The 26,999-nt window shown below is 35.1% G+C and overlaps 1 protein-coding gene across 5 annotated transcripts in view; it reads right to left on the reverse strand.

Moving 5' to 3' along the window:
* PHF8 (PHD finger protein 8) overlaps positions 1-26,999 on the reverse strand; it is a 188,980-nt gene that overhangs the window by 55,584 nt on the left and 106,397 nt on the right. For all 5 annotated transcript variants that reach the window (XM_071213375.1, XM_071213376.1, XM_058291465.2 and 2 more), the window contains one exon: positions 26,379-26,689. In XM_071213375.1, coding sequence (XP_071069476.1) covers positions 26,379-26,689 — 311 coding nt within the window. The remainder of the gene's footprint in view (positions 1-26,378; positions 26,690-26,999) is intronic.

Raw genomic sequence — 26,999 nt, forward strand, 5'->3', positions numbered from 1 at the left:
AGACATAACAGTAAAATATTAATGTACCTAATCAAGATGCTGCAAAATACATGAGGAAAACACTATAAAAACTGAAGGGAGAAATAGATGTCTACACAATAACAGTTGGAGACTTCAATACATCACTGTCATCAATGGATAGAATATCTGGATAGAAGATCATTAAGGAAACAGAGAGGTTGAATAATATGGTAAATGGACTAGACCTAACAGACATACACAATATGAACAATGCATTCCAAAAAAGCATGACATACATTCTTCTCAAGTGCTCTGATACTTTCTCCAGGATGATTGTACTTGGAGTCACATAAACAGACTCAATACATTTTAAAAGACTGAAATTATACAAATCACATTCTCTAATCAGAATGGAATTAAGCTGGAAATCAATAACAGAAGCGAAAAGTGAAAAATCACAAATATATGGATTTAAAGCAGCACACTCTTAACAGTGGGTCAAAGAAGGTATTGTAAAATAAATTAGTAAATAACTTGAGACAGATCAAAATAAGAACACTAGGTACCAATACCAATGGGATGCAGAAAAGGCAGTGCAGAGAGGGAAATTTATAGCTCTCAATGCTTACATTAAAGAAAAAGGGCTAAAATCAAAGACAAAACTATATACCTGGAGGAAATAGAAAAAGAACAGCAAACTAACTCAGAAGCAAGCAAAAGGAAAGAAATAAAGATTAGAGGAGAAATAAATGGAAGAGAGAACAACAACAACAAAAAACCAATGGAGAAGAAACAACAAAATCAAAAGCTGGTTCTTCAAGATCAACAAAATCAACAAACCCTTAGCTAAACTAACAAAGGAAAAAAGTGAGAAGATGCAAATAAAATCATAAATGAGGTGGGGAATGTAATCACGGATCCTACAGAAATAAGAAAGATCATAAGACGATACCATGAATAGCTGTATGGCAACAAATGAAGACAACTTAGATGAAATGGACAACTTCCTTCAATTAAAGAAGAATTAATACCAATACTGGTCAAACCTTCCAAAAAATTGAAGAGGAAAGAATACTACCTAACTCATTCTATGAAACCAACATCATCCTAATACCAAAGCCAGTTAAAGGTATTACCAGAAAAGAAAATTACAGACCAATCTCTCTAATGAATATAGTTGTAAAAATACTCAACAAAATACTTGCAAATTGAATCCAACAGCACATTCAAAGGATAATACACCTTAATCAAGTGGGTTTTATTGCAGGTATGCAAGGGTGGTTCAACATGAGAAAATCAATTAATATAATATACCATTCACAAATGAAGGAGAAAATCACATGATCATCTCTATTGATGGAGAAAAGGAATTTAATAAAATTCATAATCCTTTCTTGATAAAACACTTTGAAAAACAGGAATAAAAGGAAACATCCTCAATATGATACATGACATATATGAAAAACCCTCTGCCAACTCGTACTAGATGAAAGGGTGAATTGAAGGCTTGCCCTCTAAGATCAGCAACAAGACAAAGATGTCCATTGTCAACTGTTATTCAAATCGTTTACTAGAAGTTCTGCTTAGAGAAATTAGGTAAGAAAAAGGATTCCAAATTAGAAAGGAATGAGTAAAACTTTCACAATTTGCAATTAACATGATCCTATATTTAGAAAACACCAAAAAATCAACAATTAAACTACAAAAGCTAATAAAGAAATTCACCAAAGTGGCAACATATATGATCAACACGCAAAGATCAGCACTGTTTCTATACACTAGTAATGAACAATCTGAGGAGGAAATCAAAACACAAATTCCATTTACAATAAGAACTAAAAGAAGCAAATATCTAGGAATAAATTTAACCAGGTATGTAAAGGATCTGTACTCAGATTACTAAAAAACATTGCTAAAAGAAATTAAGGAAGACGAAACAAATGGAAGGGCATTCCATTTTCATGGACTGGGAGACTAAATATCATTAAGAAGTCAATTCTACCAAAATTTATTTACAGATTCAAGGCAATTCCAATCAAAACTCTAAAAGCCTACTTTGCAGAAATGGAAAAGTCAATTACCAAATTTATTTGAAAGGAAAAGGGACTGTGAATAACCAAAATTAACTTTAAAAAGAAGAATGAAGTTGGTGGACTCACAATCCTGACTATAAAGCATATTACAAAGCCACAGTGGTCAAAATGGAATAGTACTGGCATAAAAATAGACATACAGTGGTGATGAATACACGACATTATTTTTATACTGAAAACCATTGATCATGACTGTTTGGATCTCTTCGCCTGTGCTTGGTTTGTTGAGGTCTTCTATTTCTTCTAGTGTCAGTGTAGGTGGTATGTGTTTCTAGGAATTTGTCCATCTTGTCTACACTGTCTACTTTTTTGGCATACAGTTGTTCATAATATCCTCTTATGATCTCTATTATTTCTTGTGGCAGGTTGTGGTTACTTGGATCTTACACTCAAAGCAGGAGCAACAAAAGAAAAAAATACATAAATGGTGCCTCCTCAAAATTAAACACTTCTGCACCTCAAAGGACTTTGTCAACAGGGTGAAAAGGTAGCTGACTCAATGGGAGGAAATATTTGGTAATCACATATCCAAGAAGGATTTAATATCCATGATATAAAAAGAAATCATACAACAATAAAAAGACAAACTACCTGATTAAAAATGGACAAAAGATTTGAAAAGACATTTGTCCAAGAAGAAATACATGAAAAAATGTTCAACATCAATAGCGATTAGGGAAATGCAAATCAAAAGTACAATGAGATATCATTTCACACCCATTAGACTGGCCACTATTAAAAAGTTGGAAAACTGTATATGTTGGAGATGATATGGAGAGATAGGAACACTTACTCAGTGTTGGTGGGAATGTAGAATGGTACAGCCACTGTGGAGGACTATTTGGCAGTTCCTAAGGAAGTTGAATATAGACTTGACAGGTGATCCAACACTACCATTTCTAGGTATATACCAAGAAGAATTGAAAGCAGAGACATGAAGACATCTGTACACTCATGTTCAGAGAAGCATTATTCATGATTGCCAAAAGCTGGAAACAACCCAGGTGTCCATTAACTGATGGATGATAAACTAATTATGGTGTACACACGATGATGAATATTATGCAGCAGTAAGAAGAAATAAAGTCATGAAGCGTATGACAACATGGATGAACCTGGAGGACATTGAGTGAAGCAAGCTAGACACAAAAGGACAAATACTGTATGACTGAGCTATTATGAACTAAATATATAATGTAAATTCATGGAATTAATTATTAACATGTAGGTCACCAGAAAAAAGAATGAGGGTAGAGAATGGAAAGCTGATGGTTAACCTGTACAGAACTGGTTAAAAGATTGCTTGTAAATACTTGGAAATGAATGGAAATGGTGAGAGCAAATCATGCTGTTTGTGACTAGCAGAGCTATTATATGGGTATGACTGGTTGAAAGGAAGTCTAAGGACATATATATTACTAGAAGGAAAGCTAAAAAATATAACATGGGACTGTATTACACAGTGAAACCTCATGTAAAATATGAATATGGGTGATATATAAGACTGTTTTTACAAAATATAAATACAAATGAACTAGAGAGAAGGAAACAGAACAGCAGCTACGTACAGCAGGGGAAGCATAGAGAGACTGAGAGGTGATGACTTTTGTTTGGTTTTTATTATTATTATTATTACTTGAATAATGGCAATGCTCTAAAAATGACTAAAGTGATGAATGTACAACTACATGATTATTCTGAATACCATCAATTGTACACATTGGGTAGATTTATAATTTATTAATATGTATCAGTAAAATTGATTTGATAAAAAGTCATTGATTATATACTTTGGATAGATTGTATGTGAATATATCTCAATGAAACTGCTTTAAAATGAATAAAAATATGCAAGAATAGCCAGAAATAGCTGCTATATAAATAGCAGGTACATAGCAAGATTGAAAGGTGATGAATTTTTGCCTGTTTTTTAAAAATTATTATTGAAATAATTAAAATGCTGCAATAATGATTGAAGTGATGAATGCACAACTTTGTGATTATGCCAAACACCACTGACTGTACACTTTGGATGGATTGTATGCTTTATTAATACATATCAACTTTGTGATTATGCCAAACACCACTGACTGTACACTTTGGATGGATTGTATGCTTTATTAATACATATCAATAAAATTGATTTTTTTTTTAAAGACAGGTCAGTGGAATCAAATTCAGAGTTCAGAAATAGACTTTCACCTCTACAGTCAATTTTGTTTTTGACAAGGATACCAAGCTTACTCAACTGGGGCAAAACAGTCTCTTCAACAAATGGTGAACAAATTGGAAGAACTGGACAGCCACATCTGAAAGAATGAAAGACGACCCCTATCACACAACTTATACAAAAAATTAACTCAAAATGGATCGAAGAGCTAAATATAAAAGCCAGGACCATAAAAATCCTAGAAGAAAATGCAGGAAAGCATCTTCAAGATCTTGTGGTAGCTGGTGGTTTCTTACATCTTGAACCCAAAGCATAAACAATTGAAAGAAAAAATAGAATAAGACCTTCTCAAAATTAAATGCTTTTGTTGTACATCACAGAACTTTGTGAAGATGGTAAGGCCACTTATTCCACAGGAGAAAGTATCTGGAAACTACATACCTGATAAGGGTTTAATACACATGATATATAAAGAGATATATAAAGAGATCCTACAATTCAACAACAAAAAAATCAAATGACTCAATTAAGACAGAAGACATGAATAGATGTTTTTCCCAATAGGAAATACAAATGGCAAAAAATGTACATGAAAAGATGTTCAACATCACTAGCTATTAGGGAAATGCAAATCAAAACTACAATGAGATTATTTCATACCTGTTAGAATGATCAGTATTAAAAAAAAAAAAACTACCAGTGTTGAAGAGAATGTAGAGAAATAGGAACAATTATTCCCATTGATTGGTGTGGCAGTTTGAGATTATTTATGAATCCCAAAAACACAGATCATGTATGTACACTAATCGATTCCTCTGGGTGTGATGTTCTTTGAATGTAGTAGAGATTCAACTGACATGTCTTGATTAAATTACTTGCTAAGATTAGGGTTTTATTCGACCATGTTAGTAGGTCGTGATTCAGATTGAGTCCCTGCCCCCTTGGTGGGCTGATATAAACAGACACTCACTCAAGAAGACACACGGAAGAGGAGAGAACTTGGTCATTTTGGTCCTATCGTGTGACAGAAAGGAGAAGGCTCAAATAGCTAAAGCCCCAGGGGAAAGATGAGCCATTTTCCTGATAGTGTGCAGCTGAAGAGAACACAGCAACTGAGCAGCTGAGAAGGCCCAGAAAGAAACTGAACTCTATGCCAGAGACTGATATAAGAAGCTGTGAGAGACGAAACAGAGATTGCCCACTGTCTTGCTTCAACATGTGGCGGCTGACTTTGGTGAGAAAGTACCTCTTAGGGTATCTTGAGTTGGACTCTTTAGGACCTTGTAATTGTAGGTTTTTATACCAAATAAATACCCTTTATAAAAGCCAACAGATTTGTGATAGTTTGCATCAGCATCCCTTTGGCTGACTAATACAGCTGGAGTATAGAATGGTCCAGCTGCTCTGAAAGACTGTTTGGCAGTTCATCAGGAAGTTAAACATAAAGATGCCATACAATCTGGCAATTCCACCCCAATGTATTCAGAAGAACTGAATGTAGCGACACGAACATACATTTGCACACTGATGTTCACAGTATCATTATTCCCAATTGTCAAAAGATGGACACAACCCAGGTGTTCATCAACAGATGATTGGATAAGCAAAATGTAGTATACATATATGTTGGAATATTATTCAGCTGTAAGAAGAAATGAAGTCATGATGCACATGACAAAATAAATGAACCCTGAGGATATTATATTGAGTGAAACAAGCCAGACACAAAAGGAAAAATACTGTATGATTTCACTAACATGAAATAAATATAATGAGCAAAATCATAGAGTTAATAGCCAAAAGATTGGTCACTAGAAGATAGAATGAGGGGGAAAAGGACTTGGCCCAGTGGTTAGGGCGTCCGTCTACCACATGGGAGGCCCGCGGTTCAAACCCTGGGCCTCCTTGACCCGTGTGGAGCTGGCCCATGCGCAGTGCTGATGCGTGCAAGGAGTGCCGCACCACGCAGGGGTGTCCCCCGCGTAGGGGAGCCCCACGCACAAGGAGTGCACCCATAAGGAGAGCCGCCCAGTGCGAAAGAAAGTGCAGCCTGCCCAGGAATGGCACCGCCCACACTTCCCGAGCCGCTGATGACAACAGAAGCAGACAAAGAAACAAGACGCAGCAAATAGACACAGAGAACAGACAACGGGGGGGAGGGGGGGATTAAATAAATAAATAAATCTTTAAAAAAAAAAAAAGAAGATAGAATGAGGATAGAGAACGGGGAGCAGTGGCTTAATTTGAGCCACTTACTTTGAGAACTGGTAATAAGGTTGATTGGAAATGTTTGGAATTGGATAGCGGTGATGATAGCATATTAGATTGAATATAATTAGCAGTGCCAATATGGGGTATAATTATGGTTGAAAGGGAAAGTTTAGTATTGTGTATATCACTAGAAGAAAAGCAAAAAGATGAAACATGGGATTGTGTAGCATAGTGAACCCTGTTGCAGATGATGAGTGTGTTTGTTCTTCAATGAATCAAAACAGGTATATGTTAATATTATAAGATGTTAATAATAGGGTGGTATCTGAAGTAAAATGCACCTAAATGAAACTATGGACTGTAGTGAATAGTAATATACTGATATTTTTATCACTTATAAGGAAAAAGAGAATTATAATAAGTGATGGAAACCAGACACTAAGCACTGCATATCGTTTGACTACATTTATATAAATTACAAATATAAACAAATTTATATAGAATGGTGGAATTAAATTAGCATATAAGTATGACAGGAGATGGATAGAGCGATTGAAAAGTAATTGCTAAGGGATGAGGGATTTTCATTTTGGAGTAATAAAAAAGCTCTAATATTGATTGTAGTGGTGAATGCACAACTTTGTGATTATACCAAAACTCACTGAATACACTTTCATAATAAAAACATGAAGGGAACTTCTTCAACCTGATAAAGGGCATTTATGAAAAATCCACAGCTAACACCAGAATCAATTGAGACAGAGTTAAAGCTTTCCCCTATCAAGCATAAGACAAGGATGCCCACTTTCATCACTGCTATTCAATACTGTAGTAGAAATTCTAGCCTGAGAAATTATGCAAGGAAAAGAAATAAAAGCAGCCAAACTAGAAAAAGAGAAGTAAATTCTTTCGATTCACAGATCATATAATCCTATATATACATAAAATCTTAAAGATTGAAAAAAACCTATTAGTGTCAATAAACATTCATAAAACATGCAGGGTGCAAGATCATTATGGAAAAATCAATTGTATTCTATACATTAGCAATGAACAATCCAAAGAGGAAATTGAGAAAACCATTTAATTTACAGTAGCATCAAAAAATAATGAGGCAAAAGACTTGTACACTGAAAACTACAAAACATTGCTGAAATAAATAAAAGATCTAAATAAATGGAAAAATATCCTGTGTTTATGGATTAGAAGACTTAATATTGTTAAGGTGGCAATATTCCTAAATAGCAGCCTACAGATTCAATGCAATCCCTATCAAAATCACAATGGCCTTTTTAAAAAAGGTTTATTTTTTAAATGTTACATTAAAAAAATATGAAGTCCCCATATACCCCCCACCTCCCTCACCCCACTCCTCCTATACCAACAACCTCTTTTATCATTATGGGACATTCACTGCATTTGGTGAATACATTTTGGAGCACTGCTGCACCACATGGATAATGGTTTACATTGGCCTTTTTAAAATACACGGAAAAGTTGCTCTTAAACTTATTATGGAGTAGCAAGGGGTCCTGAATAGCCAAAATAATCTTGAAAAACAATAACAAATATGGATGGCTCACATTTCCTGATTTCAAAATTTAATACAAAGCTACAGTAATAAAAAATACTGTGGTACTGGTGTAAGAATAGACATATAGATCAACGGAATAGGAGAGAGAGCCTAGAAATAAAATATACATCTGTGGTCTAAAGATTTTTAACAAGGGTGCTAATACCATACAATAGTGAAAGAATAAACTCTTTAACAAATGGTGCTATACAAAGAGATATGATAAAATATTCAATCATAAATTTATATTACTCAAATGATCTAAAAGGCAGGAGATGTGAAAAATAGGAATAAAAAGCACAAGTAACGAGCAGAAAACAATAAAATGGTAGATCTTAATCTAAATATATCAACAACTACATTAAATGAATATGACCTGAACATATCAGTTAAAAGACAGAGATTACCAATATGGATTAAAAATAACAAGACCAACCAAATGCGGTCTACAAGAAACCAACTTTAAATGCAATTATACAGGTAGGTCAAAAGTAACAGGATAGAGGACTTCAGGGAGGATGGCAGATTAGAAAGACACAGGACACTAGGACACCAGAGGAAGGATGAACACCACCCAGAAGAGAGAGGGTACAGGAAAAAAATCTTGATGAAAAGAGCATGAGTAAAAGCTGCAGATGCAGGTACCATTCCCCTACCCTAAAAGTAGGCAATTTTTAATTCTCCAATCTATGGCCAGCAGCTGCAGACAGAGGGAAACTGGTGGGATCCATCTCCCCAGGAAACGGGAGGGAAAGAAGCAGCCTAAGGCTCATTCAACTTTTGGTAAACAAATTTGGTCTGCTGTGTCGCAGGAGTCCTACTAGCCTGGAGGGTCGGTGACATTGTTTGCCCTGGGTAGCTGGCACAGTACTAAAGAGATCTGACCCTCTTAATCACCCTCCCTACTGAACGGGACTTCTGGTTGAGGATGCAGAGATAAGTGGAATTTTTTCAGACTTGGGAAAAGGAAGGTGGCTAGCAGCAAAGGTTGGAGAACAGCCTATGAGAAAGTTTGAATTGCAAGGCTCTGAATAGCTTCCAGGGAGGATCCTTTGTCACATTGTTAAGGTCCAGGTTGCAATGAACATACTCCAAACAGGCTGTGAAATGAGAGGGCTGTTGAAGAGTGCCATCTTCTGGTGGACCAAACAAGTACAAGGGAGAAAATAAAAAACAAATTGGAGAGACTTTTTCTGCCTTTACAACCTCCCTCCCCACAGTCCTTGGAAACAGGTCTGTAACCCATCACTTGGTTGATGGCCCAGATTTGAGGAACTATTCAGGACAATCCTAAAGATCTAGAACACGTTAAACTGAGAATCAAAGAACAGAAGTAACAGGCTCCCACCACTAAATCCCTGTGAAGGAGAGAGAAATTCAGAGTCTGAGCAAACTCACCATCTCAATCAGATATCTAGACATCAGCAAAAAATTATGAGCCATTCTAAGAAAATAGAATGGCCCAAGCAAAGGAATGTATCAAAGTGCCAGATGAGACACAGGGTTTGAGAAAACTAACCAATGAGATTCATAAGAATTTCAAAATCAAATTAATGAGTTGAAAAACAATATTGCTAAAGAGATAAAGAACATCAAGAAGACACTGGGCAAGCACAAAGAAGAATTTGAAAACCTGAAAAGAAAAATAACAGAGCTCATGGGAATGAAAGATATGATAGGTGAGATCTAAAACACATTAGAGGCATACAACAGCAGAATTGAACAGAAGAAAGAACAGCTAAAATTGAAGAGAGAAGAATGGAAAAATAGAGCACGGGCTCAGGGAATTGAATAACATGAAGTGCCAACTACATACATGTCATGGGAGTTAGAGAAGAAGAGAAGGAAAAAGAGGCAGAAAGAGTATTTGAAGAAATAGTGGCTGAAAATTTAACAACTTTCCTGATAGAAATGTACTTACACGTCCAAGTAGTGCAGCATACCCCAATCAGAATAAATCAGAATAGACCTACTCTGAGACACATACTACTCAGAATATCAAACGTCAATGATAGAAAATTCTGAGAGCAACAAGGGAGAAGCAAACCATTACATACAAGGGACACCAGTAAGACTTAGTGTGGGTTTCTTAGCATACAACTACAGAGGCAAGAACACAGTGATATGATATAACTAGGATATTGAAAGAGAAAAATTGCCAGCTGAGAATTATTAATCAGCAAAATTGCCCTTCAAATATGCAGATGAGTTTAAAATATTCATAAATAAACAGAAACTAAAAGAGTTTGTAAAAAAGAATCCACTTCTGCAGGAAGTATTAAAGGGAGCCATACAGCCCAAAAGAAAAAGACAGGAGAGAGAGACTTGAAGAAGAGGTGGAAGGAAAGAAGAGCAGAAAGGATAACCAAAAGAGTAAAAAGACAAATGGAAATAAGATATGACATATGAAAACCAAAAAACAAAATGGTAGAAGTAAATAATGCATTTACTGTAATATCGTTAAATGTGAGTGGATTCAACTCCCCAATCAAAAGATATAGGCTGGTGAAATAGAAAAAAAACCCAACCAAACAAACAAGAGTCATCCATATGTTGCCTACAAGATATTCACCATAGACCCAGGGATACAAACTGGCTGAAAGTAAAAGGTTGGGAAAAAGATACTGCACAAAAACAGTAACCAAAAAGAGCAAGGGTAGCTATACTAGTATCAAAAAAAAAACAGACTATAAAAGCAAAAAAGTTATCATAGATACAGAATGCCATTATATATTAATAAAACACACAATCCACCAGGAAGAAATAGTCATAAATATATATGCACCTAACCAGGGTACCCCAAAACACATGTAGCAAACTCTGGCAAAACTGAAAGGAGAAAAAGACATCTCTATAATAATCATTGGCAAATACAACATACACTCACATCATTAGATAGAACAACTAGACAGAAGATCAACAAGGAAACAGAGAAGTTGACTAATATGATAATCAACAGACACATAAAATTCAACAGGTTGTAAGTGCCCATGGATCTTTCTCCAGGATAGACCACATGTTAGGTCACAATCCAGGTCTCAATAAATATAAGAAGATTGAAATTATATAAAGCATCTTCTCAGATCATAATGGAATGAAGCTGGAAATCAATAATAGATGGGAAAGGGAAAAACTCACAAATGTGCGGAGGCTCAACAACATACTCCTAAACATGCAATGGGTCAAAGAAAAGATTTTAAGTGAAATTATTAAATATATTAAAACGAATGAAAATGAGAACACAACTTATCAAATCTTATGGGATGTAGCAAAGTGAGTGCTGAGAGGGAAATTTATAGCCCTAAAGTCCTATATTAAAAAAGAAGCTAAAATCAAAGACCTATCTGAACAACTAGAGAAACTTGAAAAAGAATAGCAAACCATTCTCAAAGCAAGCAGAGGAAAAGAAATAATAAAGATTAGAGCAGAGATAAATGAAATTGAGAACGAAAAATTACAATAGAGAAAATCAACAAAACTAAAAGCTGGTTCTTTAGTAAAATCAATAAAACTGACAAATCCCTAGCTAGACTAGCAAAGAAAAAAAGAGAGAAGATGCAAATAAATATCATCAGAAACGAAAGGGGGAAGTTTAGATTGACCCCACAGAAATAAAAAGGATCAGAAAAGGATATTGTGAGGAACTGTATGCCAACAAACTAGACAACCTAGGTGAAATGGACAAATTCCTAGAAACACACAAAAACCTACACTCATGCAACAAGAAATACTTAAGCCAATCACATTTAAAGAAATTGAATCTGTCATTAAAAATCTCCCAAAAAAGAAAATTCCAGGAGCAGATGACTTCACAGGTGAATTCTACCAAGCATTTTGAGAAGAATTAACACCAATCCTATTTAAACTCTAACAAAAAATTGAAGAGGAGGGACAATTATCCAACACATTTTATGAAGCCAACATCACCATAATACCAAAGCCAGATAAACACACAATAGAAAATTGCAGACCAATCTCTCTAATGAACATAGATGTAAAAATTCTCAACCAAATACTTGTAAATCGAATCCAGAAGCATATAAAAACAATTATATACCATGACCAATTTTTCCTGGTGTGTAAGGGTGGTTCAACATAAGAAAATCAATTAATGAAATGCACCACATTAGCATACTGAAGGAAAAAAACCACATGATCATCTAGATCAATACAGAAAAGGCATTCAACAAAATCCAGCCTTTCTTGATAAAAGCACTTCTAAAGATAGGAATAGCAAGAAATTTCCTCAATATGATAAAGAGCATATATGAAAAACCCACAGCCAACATCATACTCAATGGGGAGAGGTTGAAAGCTGTCCCTCTAAGATCTGTAACAAGACAAGAATGAATGCCCACTGTCACTACTTTCATTCAATATTATGCTTGAAGTTCTAGCTAAAGCAATAAGACAAGGAAAAAAAGGTATCCAAATAGCAAAAGAAGAAGTGAAACTCTCACTATTCACAGATGAAATGACCCTATATTTAGAAAATTCCAAAATGTTTATGATAAAGATACTTGAGCTAATAGTTGTGTTTGGCAATGCAGCAGGATACAAGATGAACATGCAAAAATCAGTAATGTCTCTGTCCACTAGTATTGAACAATATGAGGAGGCAATCGGGGAAAATTCCATTTACAATAGCATCAAAAAGACTCAAATACCTAGGAATCAATTTAAGCAAAGAAGTACAGGACCTATATGCAGAAAAGTACAAAACAATGCTAAAAGAAATTTTAAAAGACCTAAACAAATGGAAAGATATTCAGTGTTCATGGATTGGAAGAATAAATATCATGAAGATATCAATCTTACCCAAAATAACGAATAACTTAAAGATTCAATATAATAACAAAATTCCAATACTTTACAGAAATAGAAAAGGCAATTACCAAATTTATTTGGAATGTAAAGTGCACCCAAATAGGATGAGCGATATGGAGGGACTTTCACTACCTGACCTTAAAACACATTACAAAGCTAGTGGTCAAAACAGCATGAGAGGCGGCAAACTTGGCCCAGTGGTTAGGGCGTCCATCTACCACATGGGAGGTCTGCAGTTCAAACCCCGGGCCTCCCTGACCCATGTGCAGCTGGCCCATGCGCAGTGCTGATGCACACAAGGAGCGCCCTGCCATGCAGGGGTGTCCCCCGCGTAGGGAAGCCCCACGTGCAAGGAGCGCGCCCTGTAAGGAGAGCCGTCCAGTGCGAAAAAGAAGTGCAGCCTGCCCAGGAATGGCGTCCCACACACGGAGAGAGCTGACACAACAAGATGACACAACAAAAAGAAACACAGATCCCTGTGCCGTGGCCGACAACAGAAGCGGACAAAGAAGACGCAGCAAATAGACACAGAGAACAGACAACGAGGGGTGGGGGTGGGGGTGGGGGTAAATAAATAAATAAATCTTTAAAAAAAAACCAAGATATTGAGAATTTTAAAAAAAAGGATGAAAAGGCAGCTGAATAATGGGAGAAAATATATGAAAATCACACTTCTGACAAGGGTCTAATATCCATGATATAAAGAGAGCTTATAACTCAACAACAAAAAGAGAAATGACCTGATTAAAAACTGAGCAAGAGACTTGAATAGACACTTGTCCAAAGAAGAAATACAAATGGAAAAAAAAAAACTCATGAAAAAATGCTCAGCATCACTAGCCATTAGGGAAATGCAAATCAAAGCTACGAGATATCATTTCACACCTATTAAGAAGACAGGAAACTACAAGTGTTAGAGAGAATGTGGAGAGATAGGAACACTATTCACTGTAGGTGGGAATACAGAATAGTACAGCCCTGTAGAAGACTGTTAGGCAGTTCCTACGGAAGTTGAATTTAGACTTTCCATTTGACCCAGAGCAATACTGCCACTAGGTATTTATGCACAAGATCTGAGAGCAGGAACATGAACAGATATCTGCGCACCAATGTTCGTAATGGCATTATTCACAACAGCCAAAAGGTGGAAACAACCCAGGTGTCCAACAACTGATGAATGGATAAACTAATTGTGTTGTATATACACGATGGAATATTATGCAGTGGTAAGAAGAAATGAAGTCGTGAAGCATATGACAACATGGATGAACATGGAGGACATTATGTTGAGGGAAGCAAGCCGGTCACAAAAGGACAAATACTGTATGATTGTGCTATTATGAACTAAATATACTGTGTAAACTCATGGAGTTAATAATATGGTTCAGCAGAAAAATATAATGAGGGTAGACAATGGAAAGCTAAAGGTTAATTTGTGCAGAATTGGTAAAAAAAGGTTGTTTGTTAACCTTTGGAAATGAACAGAAAAGGTGAAAGCACAACATAGTGTTTGTAATTAGCAGTGCTATTATATGGGTATGACAGTGGTTAAAAGTCTAGTGAAAAGTCTAATGCCATGTATATTATTTGTAGGAAAGCTAAAAAAGGAAACATGAACTGTATATAATAGTAAAACTTCATGAGAAATATGAATATGGATGGAGGAATAAAATATGGATTAGAGTGGACTTACTGGTATTCTACTATAGAATTATTGTGACTCTACCAATGGAAGAAATCATATCATTGATGGGGAGACAGTGGCCATGGGAGTTGTTGAAAGAAGGGAAAGGGAAAAGGAGGTGTGATATGGAGGGACAGATGCAGGTCATTATATATCCTGCCATAATCCACTGAATGGACTGGGGGAGAGTGTAAACTACAATGTAAACTATAATCCATGCTGTATAGCAGTGCTCCAAAATGTATTCATCAATTGCAATGAATGTACCACACTAAATGAAAGAAGTTGTTGATGTAGGAAAAGTGGGGTTGTGGGGAGAGGGGCATATGAGAAACTCCAAGATTTTTTAATGTAATATTTTGAGTTATCTATATATATTTTAAAGATAAATAAAAATATATTTAAAAAAGAAATATGAATATGGGTAATACTGCATATATGTAACATTGTTTTTCTTTAAAACCAAACAAATGTATGTTAATGTTAGAAGAATATATCAGGGAAAAAAAAAGGCATTATGCTAAGTGAAAGCAACAAGACAGAAAGTAACTATATATTGTATGATTCCATTTATATAAAATGTAAATAAATATAAATCAATTTTTAAGGATAGAATTAAATTAATGGTTATGCAGGGCTGAGGAAAGACAGAAGGATAGAGAGGTGACTGCTAAAGGGTATGGAGTTTTTCTTTTTGGAGTAATGAAATAGTTTAAAATTTTTTTGTGGTATTGAATACACAACACTGTGATTATACTAAAAGTCATTGATTGTATACTTTAGATAGATTATATGGTACGTGAATGTATTTCAATCAAGCTGCTTTAAAAATAAAAATGAAAAATGAAAAAAAAAAGAAGAATGAATGAACATCAAAGATATCACATTGAGGGAAGTGGACTTGGCCCAGTGGTTAGGGCATCTGTCTACCACATGGGAGGTCCGCGGTTCAAACCTTGGGCCTCCTTGACCCGTGTGGAGCTGGCCCACGTGCAGTGCTGATGTGCACAAGGAGCGCCCTGCCACGCAGGGGTGTCCCCCACATAGGGGAGCCCCACGTGCAAGGAGTGCGCCCTGCAAGGAGAGCCACCCAGTGTGAAAGAAAGTGCAGCCTGCCCAGGAATGGTGCCGCACACACGGAGAGCTGACACAACAAAGAAGACGCAACAAAAAGAAACACAGATTCCCGTGCTGCTGACAACAACGGAAGCGTACAAAGAAGAAGATGCAGCAAATAGACACAGAGAACAGACAACCGGGGCGGGGGGAGGAAGGGGAGAGAAATAAATAAATAAATCTTTAAAAAAAAAAGATACCACACTGAGTGAAATAAACCAGACACAAAAAGAAATTGTTATATGATTCCATTTATATGAAGTACCTAAATATATAAACACATAAATATACAAAGTAGATTACAGGTTATCAACAGCTGTGTGGGGGGGTGAGGAGTTATTGTTTAATGGGTACAGAGTTTCTATTTGGGGTGCTGAAACAATTCTGCTAATGGGTGGTGGTGATGGTGGCACAACATTGTGAATGTAATTGATACCACTGAACTATATACTTAAAAGTAGTTAAAATGGGAAATTTTATGTTGTATATATAGAATAAAATTAAAATTAAATAAAAACTAATAAAATTTTAAATTAAAAGGATGGAAAAGACATGCCATGATAACACTAATTTTAAAATTAATTCATTAATTTTAAAAGTAACTTTAAGACAAGCATAATTACCAAGGATAAAAGGGATATAACATAATTATAAGAGAGTCAATTCCCTAAAAAGACATAACAATCTCACATATGGATGTACTTAACAACAGAGCTTCCATATATATGAAGTAAATACTAACAGATCTGAGAAAAGAGACAATCTTCAATTATAGTTAGAGACTTCCATACACCTCTCTCAGTAATGAACATAACAAGTAGACAAAAAAATCAGCAAGTATATATAAGACTTGAACAGCACTAACATGAAAACTAATATGCCCTAATTAACATTTCTAGCACACTCAACACAGTGGCAGCAGAACACACATTCTTCTCAAGTTCACAATGAAAATTCATCAAGATAAACTAAGTCCAGGGTAATAAAATTTTAATAAATTTAAAAGAATTATAATCAGAGAATTGAATTATAGAAAAAGCAAAAAGTATAATAGTCAATCTTTTATAACCCTGACCATACCTGACTTTAAGCAAAAATCAATAACAGATGGATAACTGGAAATTTTCAATACTCTGAAATTAAACATACTTCTAAATGATTCATTAGTCAAAGAGAAGGCCTCCAAAATGGATCAACAATCTAAATAAAAAATTTAAACCATGAAACTCTTAGAAGAAAACAAAGCGGAAAATTTTTATTATCTTGTGCTTGGCAATGGGTTGTTAAATATGACACCAAACTCACAAGCAACAAAAGAAAATATAAACTGGATGGCATCAAAATTAAAAACTTTTGTGCATAAAAGGATATTAACAAAAAGTGATAAGACAACCTACAGAATGGGAGAAAATAGTAGCAAATCATATATCTGGTAAGACCTCAATATCTACAACATATAAAAATTTCTATGACTCAATAACAAAAAGACAAAATCAACCCAATTAAAAATGGGCAATGGACCTGAACAGAAATTTCTCCAAAGAAGGTATAAAATTGGCCAATAAGCACATGAAAAGATGCTCAATACGATTAGCTATCAGGGAAATGCAATTCAAAAGTATTAGATAGTACTTCATGCCCACTAAGATGGCTATTATTTAAAAAATGGAAAATAATAACAAGTGTTGGTGAAGATATGAAGAAATTAGAACATCTGGTACATTGCTGATGGGACTGTAAAATGGTGCAGCCACTGTAAAAAACAGCTGGGGTTTTCTCAAAAAGTTAAACATAGAATTACCATATGACCCAGCAATTCCACTTCTAGTTAAATACCCCCAAAGAACTCAAAGCAGGAACTCAGAACAGATACTTGTATACCAATGTTCACAGCAGCATTATTCACAGTAGCCAAAAAGTGGAAACAACCCAAGTGCCCACTGACAGATTAATGGATAAACAAAATACGGTATACAAACAGACTAGAATATTATTCAGCCATAAAAAAGAATGAAGTATTGATACATACCACAATAAGGATGAACCTTGAAAACTTATGTTAAGTGATATAAGTCAGAAGCAAAAGGACAAATATTGTATAATTCCAGTTATATGAAATTTCTAGAATAAGGAAATTCATAGAGATGAGAGGTTACCAGAGGCTGCAGGGACTAGGAATAGAGACTTATTGCTTAATGGATACAGAGTTTCTATTTTGGGTGATGAAAAAGTTTTGGTAATGAATGGTGGTAACAGTAGAAGAACACTGTAAATGTAATTAACAACACTGAATTGTACACTTAGAAATGGCTAAAATGGCAAGGAAGGGAAGGAAGGAAGAACGAGAAAAAGAGAAAGGAAGGAGGAAAGAATGAAAGAAGGGAAGAAGGAAGGCTGGCTCCAAGGAAATTAGAAAATACTTCAAACTGAATGAAAATGAAAATATGAATATAATATCTGAGAGATGCATCTGAAGTAGTAGTGCTTAGGGGGAAATTTAAAGTGCTAAATGTTTACGTGAGAAAAGAAGAAAGGTTTCTATCAAAATCTGAAGCTTCAACCCTAAGAAACAAGAAAAAGGGAGCAAAATAGACCCAAAGCAAGAAGGATAGAAACAGTATACTTAAGAGTAGAGATCAATGAAATTGACAAAGAGATAAATAGATAAAATGAAAAAAAAAGTTGGTTCTTTAAAAAGACCTACAAAATTGATAAAGCTCCAGCAAGAATGACAAAGATGGGGGGTGGGTGTAGCTCTGTTAGTTGAGTGCCTGCCTCCCATGTATGAGGTCCTGGGTTCAATTCCCCATGCCTCCAAAAAAAGTAAAAAATAAAATAAATAAAATAATAAAGTAAAATAAAGTCAGCTGGGCTAAAATGTCTTTCTGTCAAAATAAAAATAGTATAATATTGAGAAAAAATGACAAAGATAAAACAAAAAACAAAAATTACTAATATTAAGAATAAAAAGAATGTTAACACAACATTGTAAATGTACTTAATTCCACTGAATTGTATGCTTGGGATCAGTTGAGATAGGAAATTTTATACTATATATATATAAAAACAAAAATTTTTAAAAGAGAGACTAAAAAGACAAAGACAAAAAAAAGAGACCGTGACAATTAAATGTAATAAATGATCCTGGAATGTATCTAATAATGGAGGAGAAAAGACCCAAAAGTACATTGTTGGAACCAAAAAATTGGAATATAAACTGTATGCTTTATATCAATGTTAAATTTGCTGAATTTGATAAAACGTACTTAATGTGGTTATATAACTGAGGATCCTTGTTCTTAGAAAACATGCATGGAAGTGTTAAGTGGTAAAGGGGCATGATGTGTGCAACCTCAAATGTTTAGAAGACAGATATAGATGAGACAAAGGAAAGAAGGAAGGGAGGGAGGGAGGAAGGGAAAGAGGGAGGGAACAAATGTGGCAAAATGTTAAAAATTGGTAAATCTGGGTATCTGGTAAGGGTGTATGATGGAGTTCTCTATATTATTTTTGTATTATTTGTGCAAATTCCTCGTAAGTTTGAAATTATTTCAAAATAAAATGTCTATTTTTAAAAAAGAATGAAAATGGGGATATCAATAAAGACCCACAGACATTAAAATGACAATAGGGGGATACTATAAACAGTTCTATTTATACAAATTCTACAACTTAGATGAAATGGACAGGACATTCCACTCCAGATTTCACCGGAAACGCTATATAACAGAGAAAAAAAAAGAAATGGACAATTCCTCAAAAGACATATACTACCAAAACTCATTCAAAATGAAAACTGACAACCTAAATAATTCTGTATCTGTTAAAGAAAACAAATCTATAGTAAACCTGAAACATAAATCTGCAGGCCCAGATGGTTTCACTGGCAAATTCTACTAAAGAAGAAATGATACCAATTGTACGCAAGCTCTTCCAGAGAAGGGAATATTTCCCAACTCACTCATTGAGGCCAGCATTACCCTGATTCAAAAATTAGGGAATGACTGTCCAAAAACAGAAAACTAGAGACCAATATCCGTCATTAACATAGACACAAAAAATCCTCAGTGAATTACTAGCAAATCAAATCCAGCAATACATAAAAAGAATGGAGTTTATCCCAGGAATGCAAGGATGTTTTAATATTAAAAAATCGATTTAATCAACCATATTAACAAACTAAAGAAGAAAATCCACATGATCATATCCATTGACAGTACAAAAACAATGGACAGAATTCAATCCACATTCAGGATAAAAATACTCAGCAAAATACCAATTGAAGCAACTTCCTTAAGCTGATAACCAACAGCTAACATCATAATTAATGATGAAAGACTGAATGCTTTATCCTTAGATCAGGAATAAGGTAAGGATGTCTACCCCCACTGTTCCTATTCAACATTGTGCCTAATCCTGATCAAGGCAAAAAGGCAGGAGAAAAAAAAGATACACGGACTGGAGAGAAAGGAATACAATTATTTCTACTTGCAGGTGACAGGGTGATCTACCAGAAAATTCCAAGAAATTTACAAAAAAAACTCCTAGAAGTGAATTTAGCAAAGTTGCAGGATAAAAGGTCAACACAAAAATATCTACCATATTTATATATACTAGTAAAAAACAATTGGAAACTAGAAGTTAAAAAAAAAAAAAGGTACCAAATACAATAGCTCAAAAAAATGCAGAACTTAGGGATACAAGTAAGACAACATGTTCAGGATCTGTATATGGATGAAAGAAATAAAAAACAGCCCTAAATATGGAGATACATACATGTACAGGGATTGTAAGACTCAATATACTTAAGATGCCAATTTACCCCAAACTGATCTGTAGATTTAATACAATTCCAAACAATAATCCCTGCAGAGATTTTTGTGAATTCAGATTGATTCTAAAATTAATACGAAAAGGCAAAGTCTATTTTAAGTATGACTATAAAACTACAGTAATCAAGAAAGTGTGGTATAGACAAATAGATCAAGGGAATAGAATAAAAAGCCCCCAAACAGACGCATACAAAAATGACCATTTCATTTTTGACAAAGGTGAAAATACAATTCAATGAAAAAAGGATATTCTTTTTAACAGCGTTGGAACAAATGGGCATCCATATGCAAAAAATAAGTTATTATCCTCAACCTTAACTTACTTTATGTAAACATTTATTCAAAATGGATCATAGATTTAAAGGTAAAATCTAAAACTTAAAAAACTTACAAACTTTTAGATGAAAATATAGGAAATTATTATTATTACCAGGGATATACAAAGAGTTATTAAATGAGACATCACAAATACATAAAATATAAAATTAACTTTATACTAAATAGAAGCACTAGCTTTATGAAAGACAGTGTTAAGAGAATGAAAGACAAACTAAGATTGGGTGAAAATACTTGTAAATCACATATCTGACAAGGAACTCATACAGAATATATAAAGAACTTTCAAAGCTCAACAGGCAAGGAAAAAAAACCAAAATTTAAAAATGCGCAAAAGTTGTTCAAAGTGTCTGTTTCAAGACACTTCAAAAAAGAGAATATGCTAATGGCAAATAAGCACACAAAAAGGTGTTCAACATATTTATCCATTAGGGGAATAGAAATTAAAATCATGATAAAATATTATCCTGCATCTATTATGACAGCTAAAATAAGCATACTGACAATATCAAGTGCTGATGAGTGTATAGAACAATTGTAACTCTCACACATTGCTGGTGGGAATGAAAAATGGCAGACCATGCTAGAAAAGTGTGGCAGCTTCTTATACAGTTAAAACAGTCACTTTCCATAATGTCCAGCAATCCCGTTCCTAGATATCTACCCTAAAGAATGAAACCTCATATTTATACAAAAACCTGCACACAAATGTTCACAGCAGCTTTATCCATAATTATTAAAACCTGGAAACAGCTCAAATGTCCCTCAACAAGTGAACAAACAAAGAAACTGGTACATCCATGCAATGGAATACTACTCAGCAATAAAAAGGAATGAACTATTGATACACAACAACATGGATTAATTTTAAAGGCATTATACTTAGTAAAAGATGCCAGTCTCAAAATATTGCACACTATATAATTCCATTTATAATACATTCTGACAAGGGCAAAACCACAGTGATGGAAAACAGATCAATGATTGCCAGGGGTTAGGGGCACAGGATGGGTATAACTACCAAGGAGTATACAAGGGAGTTATTTGGACTGATGGATCTGTTCAGTATCTTGATTGTGGTCATGGTTACACAAATCTAAACATAAGTATACTTAAAAAGTCAATTTTACTTCGTGTTAAAAAAATGTAAAAACCTTTATCAAAAGGGAAGACAGATTGAAAAAAAACAGAGCTTTTAACTCGAGATGTTGGGCAAAAACATTAGAAATAAAGGAAATAGTAAAAAGAAAAAATTAAAGATGATTATAACCAAAGACTGTCTTAACGAGACTTAAAATTCAATAAATGAGACAAACTATTGCTACATACCATGACTAAGTACAGTTAATACCAAGAAGGAAATGTCAATGAATATTAGTAATTAGAAAAATATTAACAAATTAACAGAGAAAAACTAAGTATTTATGTCAAAAGATGCCTCCAAACCATTTGATAAAACCTAATACCGCTTCTAGTTTTAAAACAAGCAAACAAGGACCTTGTAAACTAAAGATAGACTCTAATGAACTTTACAAAAGTTGTCTACCAAAGACCTACAGGAAGCATCATATTGAGTAGAGAAACACTAGCATGCTTTAATAAAGCATTCCCTTTGAAGTCTGAAACAACACAAGAATGCCCCAATCACTACTACTACTCAACACTGTAATAAAACCAGGAAAAGCTAAAAGTATGAATACTGGAAAGGCAATGTAAATCACTACCTCAAGAACCCAAGTCAATTTGTCAAGGGGTAGCCCAAGGATATAAATGTCAACTGAAAGAAAGCTAGAGAATAATCTAGGGACTAAATAACATAGTGAACCCAGAGGTAGATGAGGATTGTGGTTAATAGTACAAATACAAGAACTAAAAGAAATATACACCACTATTACAAGGTGGTAAGAATATGATAAAGCATGGGGAAAATACTATTAAGGTAACTTATAAACTACAGTTAACAGCAATATTATAACATTCTTGCATCAATGTCAAAGAAGGTACTGTATCAATGCTAAGCATCAATAATAGGGATTATGGGATTTTTTTATTTTGGACACGGGAAAATGTTTTAAAATTTACTGAGGTGATGACTGCACAATTCTCTGATGAAAGTGAGAGCCATTGAGTGGACACTTTGGATAGACTGTTCAAGGCATGGGACTGTATAACACAGTGAAGCATGTGGTGGAAGATGGACTGTGGTTAATAGTATAAATATGAGAGTGTTCTCTCATGAACTATAACAAATGTATAGTACTAATACATGGTTAGTACATTAATAGGGGATGTATGGAAAAATATATATCAAGTACACACTGTGGACCATTGTTAGTGGTAATAGTCTGATGATGTTCTTTCATAATCTGTAACAAATGTTCCACAACAATGTAAGGTGTTGGTGGAGGGGTGTTGTATGGGAATTCTGCACATAATGCGTGATTGCTTTGCAAATTCACAACTTCTCTAATAAAAAAAAAATATTTAAGAAATAGATTCTACTTTCAATAGGAACCAACTTATGAAATTTAAAAACCTAGGAATAAATTGAAGAAGAAATATAAAAGAATACACAGGAAGATCTGAATAAATAGAGAGACAGACTATGTTTGGAAATATAAGGATGGCCTATTATGTGACTGCTTATACCCAACAGTTAAATAGGGAAATGATGTCATTGCCACCTAAAAGTTGCACTGGTCAAAAAAATTTTTCCTGGTATGATGTTTTTAATCCATTAGTGGCAAACTTTCTCACAATTACAGAGAAAAGCCTTAGCAATAAATGAAGACCTAAAAGTTTTAAATCCTGCAGTAGCACCTTCCATCAGAGGAAGAACAAGCAGTTATTCTGCTTTCAACAGAATTAAGCTCTGGTGTGGAGTCGGCCAGTTGAGAGCAAATTTAAGTTGGAAAAATATTTCCTCCTATTTTTTTTTTAAAAAGAGACTAGGCCCTGGATCAGATTTTAATTTGATGAAGCTGGTATCTATTATTTTAAAATGCCCTCAAGGACCTATATCTGGAAAGAGGAAACCTGAGCCTCAAGGTTTAAGGCTACAAAGTATTTTGACTATGACAACTGGGAACAAATGTCAATAGGCTCTAACTGGGCAAGGCAAGGATTATTACTAGGGCTGTCACTATTTACGTCATTTTTTTGTCTTCAAAGCCACAGAGATTTTGAGCGGTGTGCCCCTCACCCTCTTTTTCCTGTAAGTCCTGCTGTTTTTAGTGGGTAAGTTTGGAGAATGAGAGGTTTTCAGGAATGCAGACCCTCCTGTTGTAGAAGGCCTCTGACGAAAAATCTCCATAAATTAATTTACAAATGCTAAACAATCCTCATCAAAAAATTCTTAGTGGAATTTTCAAGGAATTTGACCAAGCTGACTCTAAAATTTACCTGAAAAAGAGAAAAAGGTCAAAAATAGCCTAGAAATTATGGAAAAAGAACAAGCAGAGAACTTTCTCTTTGTTAAATTGCCTTTCCAGTGTTGCTGGATAAAGCAGGGAGAAGTAGAAGCAAGTAGAGGCTGAGTGAGCTGTTTGTTCTGAGAGCTAGTTAGCCCAGGTGCAGATGTCTTGGTTATAGGTGGATGTGATTAACTGCTAAAGGTGATATGGTTACCAGGGGAGCTTGACAGGATCTTTCACGGCTTAGCCATGATGGGCTTGCTGAGCATCTCTGCTCTACTGAAGTCCAAAGTGGGTTCCACAGAAAGGATCTGCCCTACCAGAAGCAAGGCCTTTAACAACTAACCTACAAAGTACTGCCACAGGAACAGACAAATTGTTATGGAATAGAATAATAATAATACTATCTAACACTTATACAGCACTTACTACATGCTGGGCACTGTTCTAAGTGCTTTATGTATATTAATTCATTTAATCCTCACAACGATCTTATGAGGTAGGCTTTATTATAACATAGAGGCACAGAGAGGTTAACTAGCTTCCCAAGGTCACACTGGGAGTAGAGAAAAATCTACATATATATGGAATTTGGTTTATGACAAAGATGGGAACTTCAAATCACAGGGATAATGATGAACTAGCCAATAAATGGTGTTGAAGTAAATAACTATCCATATCTAAAGAAGAGTCTTACCCCCCCCCCCAATTCACAAAATTTAATTTCAGATAAAGAGTTAGGATTTTAAATCCTATACAATTTTAGGTGAAAGTATAAGAGGATAAAGCCTTCTTAAACAAGACACAAAATACAGGAACTATAAAAAAATTGATAGATCACTATATTAAAAATTAAAATCTTCTATATGTTAAAAGACACCATAAAAATTAAAATACAAGCAACAAATGAAAAAAATATTTTTAGAAAACATTTCAACAAATGTACAATATATAAAGGACCCTATAAATCAATAAGACAAACATCCTAATAGAAAAAAATGGATGAAGGACTGAATAGGTAATTCACAGAAAAGAAATAAAGAATAACCAATTAACATATAAAACAAAATTGAGATACCATTTTTTGCCCATAAGATTGGCAAAAATTAAAAAGGCTGATAATATCCACAGATGGTAAGGCTGTGGGGCAACACATATTCTCATACACTGATCATATACTAGCCCATTTGGAGGAGACTTTACACTAGTAACATTTATCTTGTACATACTCTTCAACCCAGCAAATTTATCAATCCTAGAAGATATTACCTGGCATACAGGCACAAAGAGTTAATTAAGAATTTTCACTGCAGTATTGCTAGTAACAGTAAAAAATTAGAAACAACCTAAATGTCAATTAGCAGGGAATGGTTAAATATATGATGATGTATCTATGCTATAAAATACTATGCAGCATGTGGATAACTTGTATAACCATATACACTAAACAAAACTACCTCTAGCTATATATGTCTACATACGGGTGCAACCACAAGAAAATGAAAGGTATACATCAAATTGACACTAAGGTTACCTTGGGCTTGGAGACAGAAGGGTGTTAGTCAAAGGGAATTTTTGCTTTCTTTATATTGTTCTATTTTTAGTCAGTGAGCATTTATCCATACCTATACAATTTTTAAAAATAATATTAAAACAAAACCCATATTAATGTCATGTGCACTGTTTAAAAAGGTGCTTTATTCATTGTAGGTACTCAATAAATCTTAACTTATTAAAAAAGAGACATCTCAAATGCAAAAAACCTGTTGAAAGGTCATTACATATCTTTACAAGGGATGAACTGTCCAACACAGAACAAATGATAACAGGTGAGGAAGGTAAACTAGGCAAGAGAGAGGAAAGAATTACCAGCAGTGAAGGATGGACAATGCTAAAAATGGATGATAGCTAATTATAACTACTGTTTCTTGAGGGTCTCACATGAGCAAGGCACTGTGCCAGGTGCTCTGCAAGCATCATCTCTAATTCTTACATCAACCTGTGACCTATACCCATTTTACAGGTTAAGAAAATACAGTTCAGAGAAACTAAAAATCAGGCTTAATGCTAGGTCTTTGCCCACTACAGTCCAGCCTCTCTTGGGGTGAGATTGAGACTGGGGGGTCCTCCTAGCCTAGACCCAAGGAACCAGTTGCCCTTACTATACTCTGCATCCTTGAAGCATGCTCCCAAGCTGTCCTGCTCATCCAGACTGGCGTTCTCCTCCTCCTCGCTCTCCGTTCTCCAGTATGCTGGCCGCTTGATGGGCCGCTTCCCTGGGGTGCGCTGGGAAGCAGGACTGTTAGACACTGTGCCCAGCCCACTGCTAGAGCTCCCGCTGCTTCGGTCATGCCCTCCGGTCCACCAGGCCTGCAGGCTGGAGGTAGCTGGTGAGGACGATGAGGATTGCAGGTTTGCCATACACAGCATGCCCTGGATGGCCTCCTGAGTGCTGGGAGAGGCAGGGGCCTCACTGCAAGGGACAGAGGAGATATGCTGAAGGAGTTTCTCTAGTTGTCAGAGGAAACCAGTTATCAGAATAGTCAGGGAGGAGGGACAACAGCTGCAGAGATCAGGGTGGAAGGAAGAAGGGGAGAACCACCTAAGGTGAAAAACCAGAAATCAAGCTAAAGGACCAAGACAATATCAAAGATTGTTTTCATGAAAAAGACAATCCTTCTTGACAAATAACAGGCAAGATGGCAGAAAGAGGGATACAAGCTGAAGCCCTTGGCTCTGACCATGTAGTACTTCCCTCTCTATTCACCCATTCTTCATTCTTT

Source organism: Dasypus novemcinctus, chromosome X (genome assembly GCF_030445035.2).
Source record: "Dasypus novemcinctus isolate mDasNov1 chromosome X, mDasNov1.1.hap2, whole genome shotgun sequence".
NCBI classification, from domain to species: Eukaryota; Metazoa; Chordata; class Mammalia; order Cingulata; family Dasypodidae; genus Dasypus; species Dasypus novemcinctus.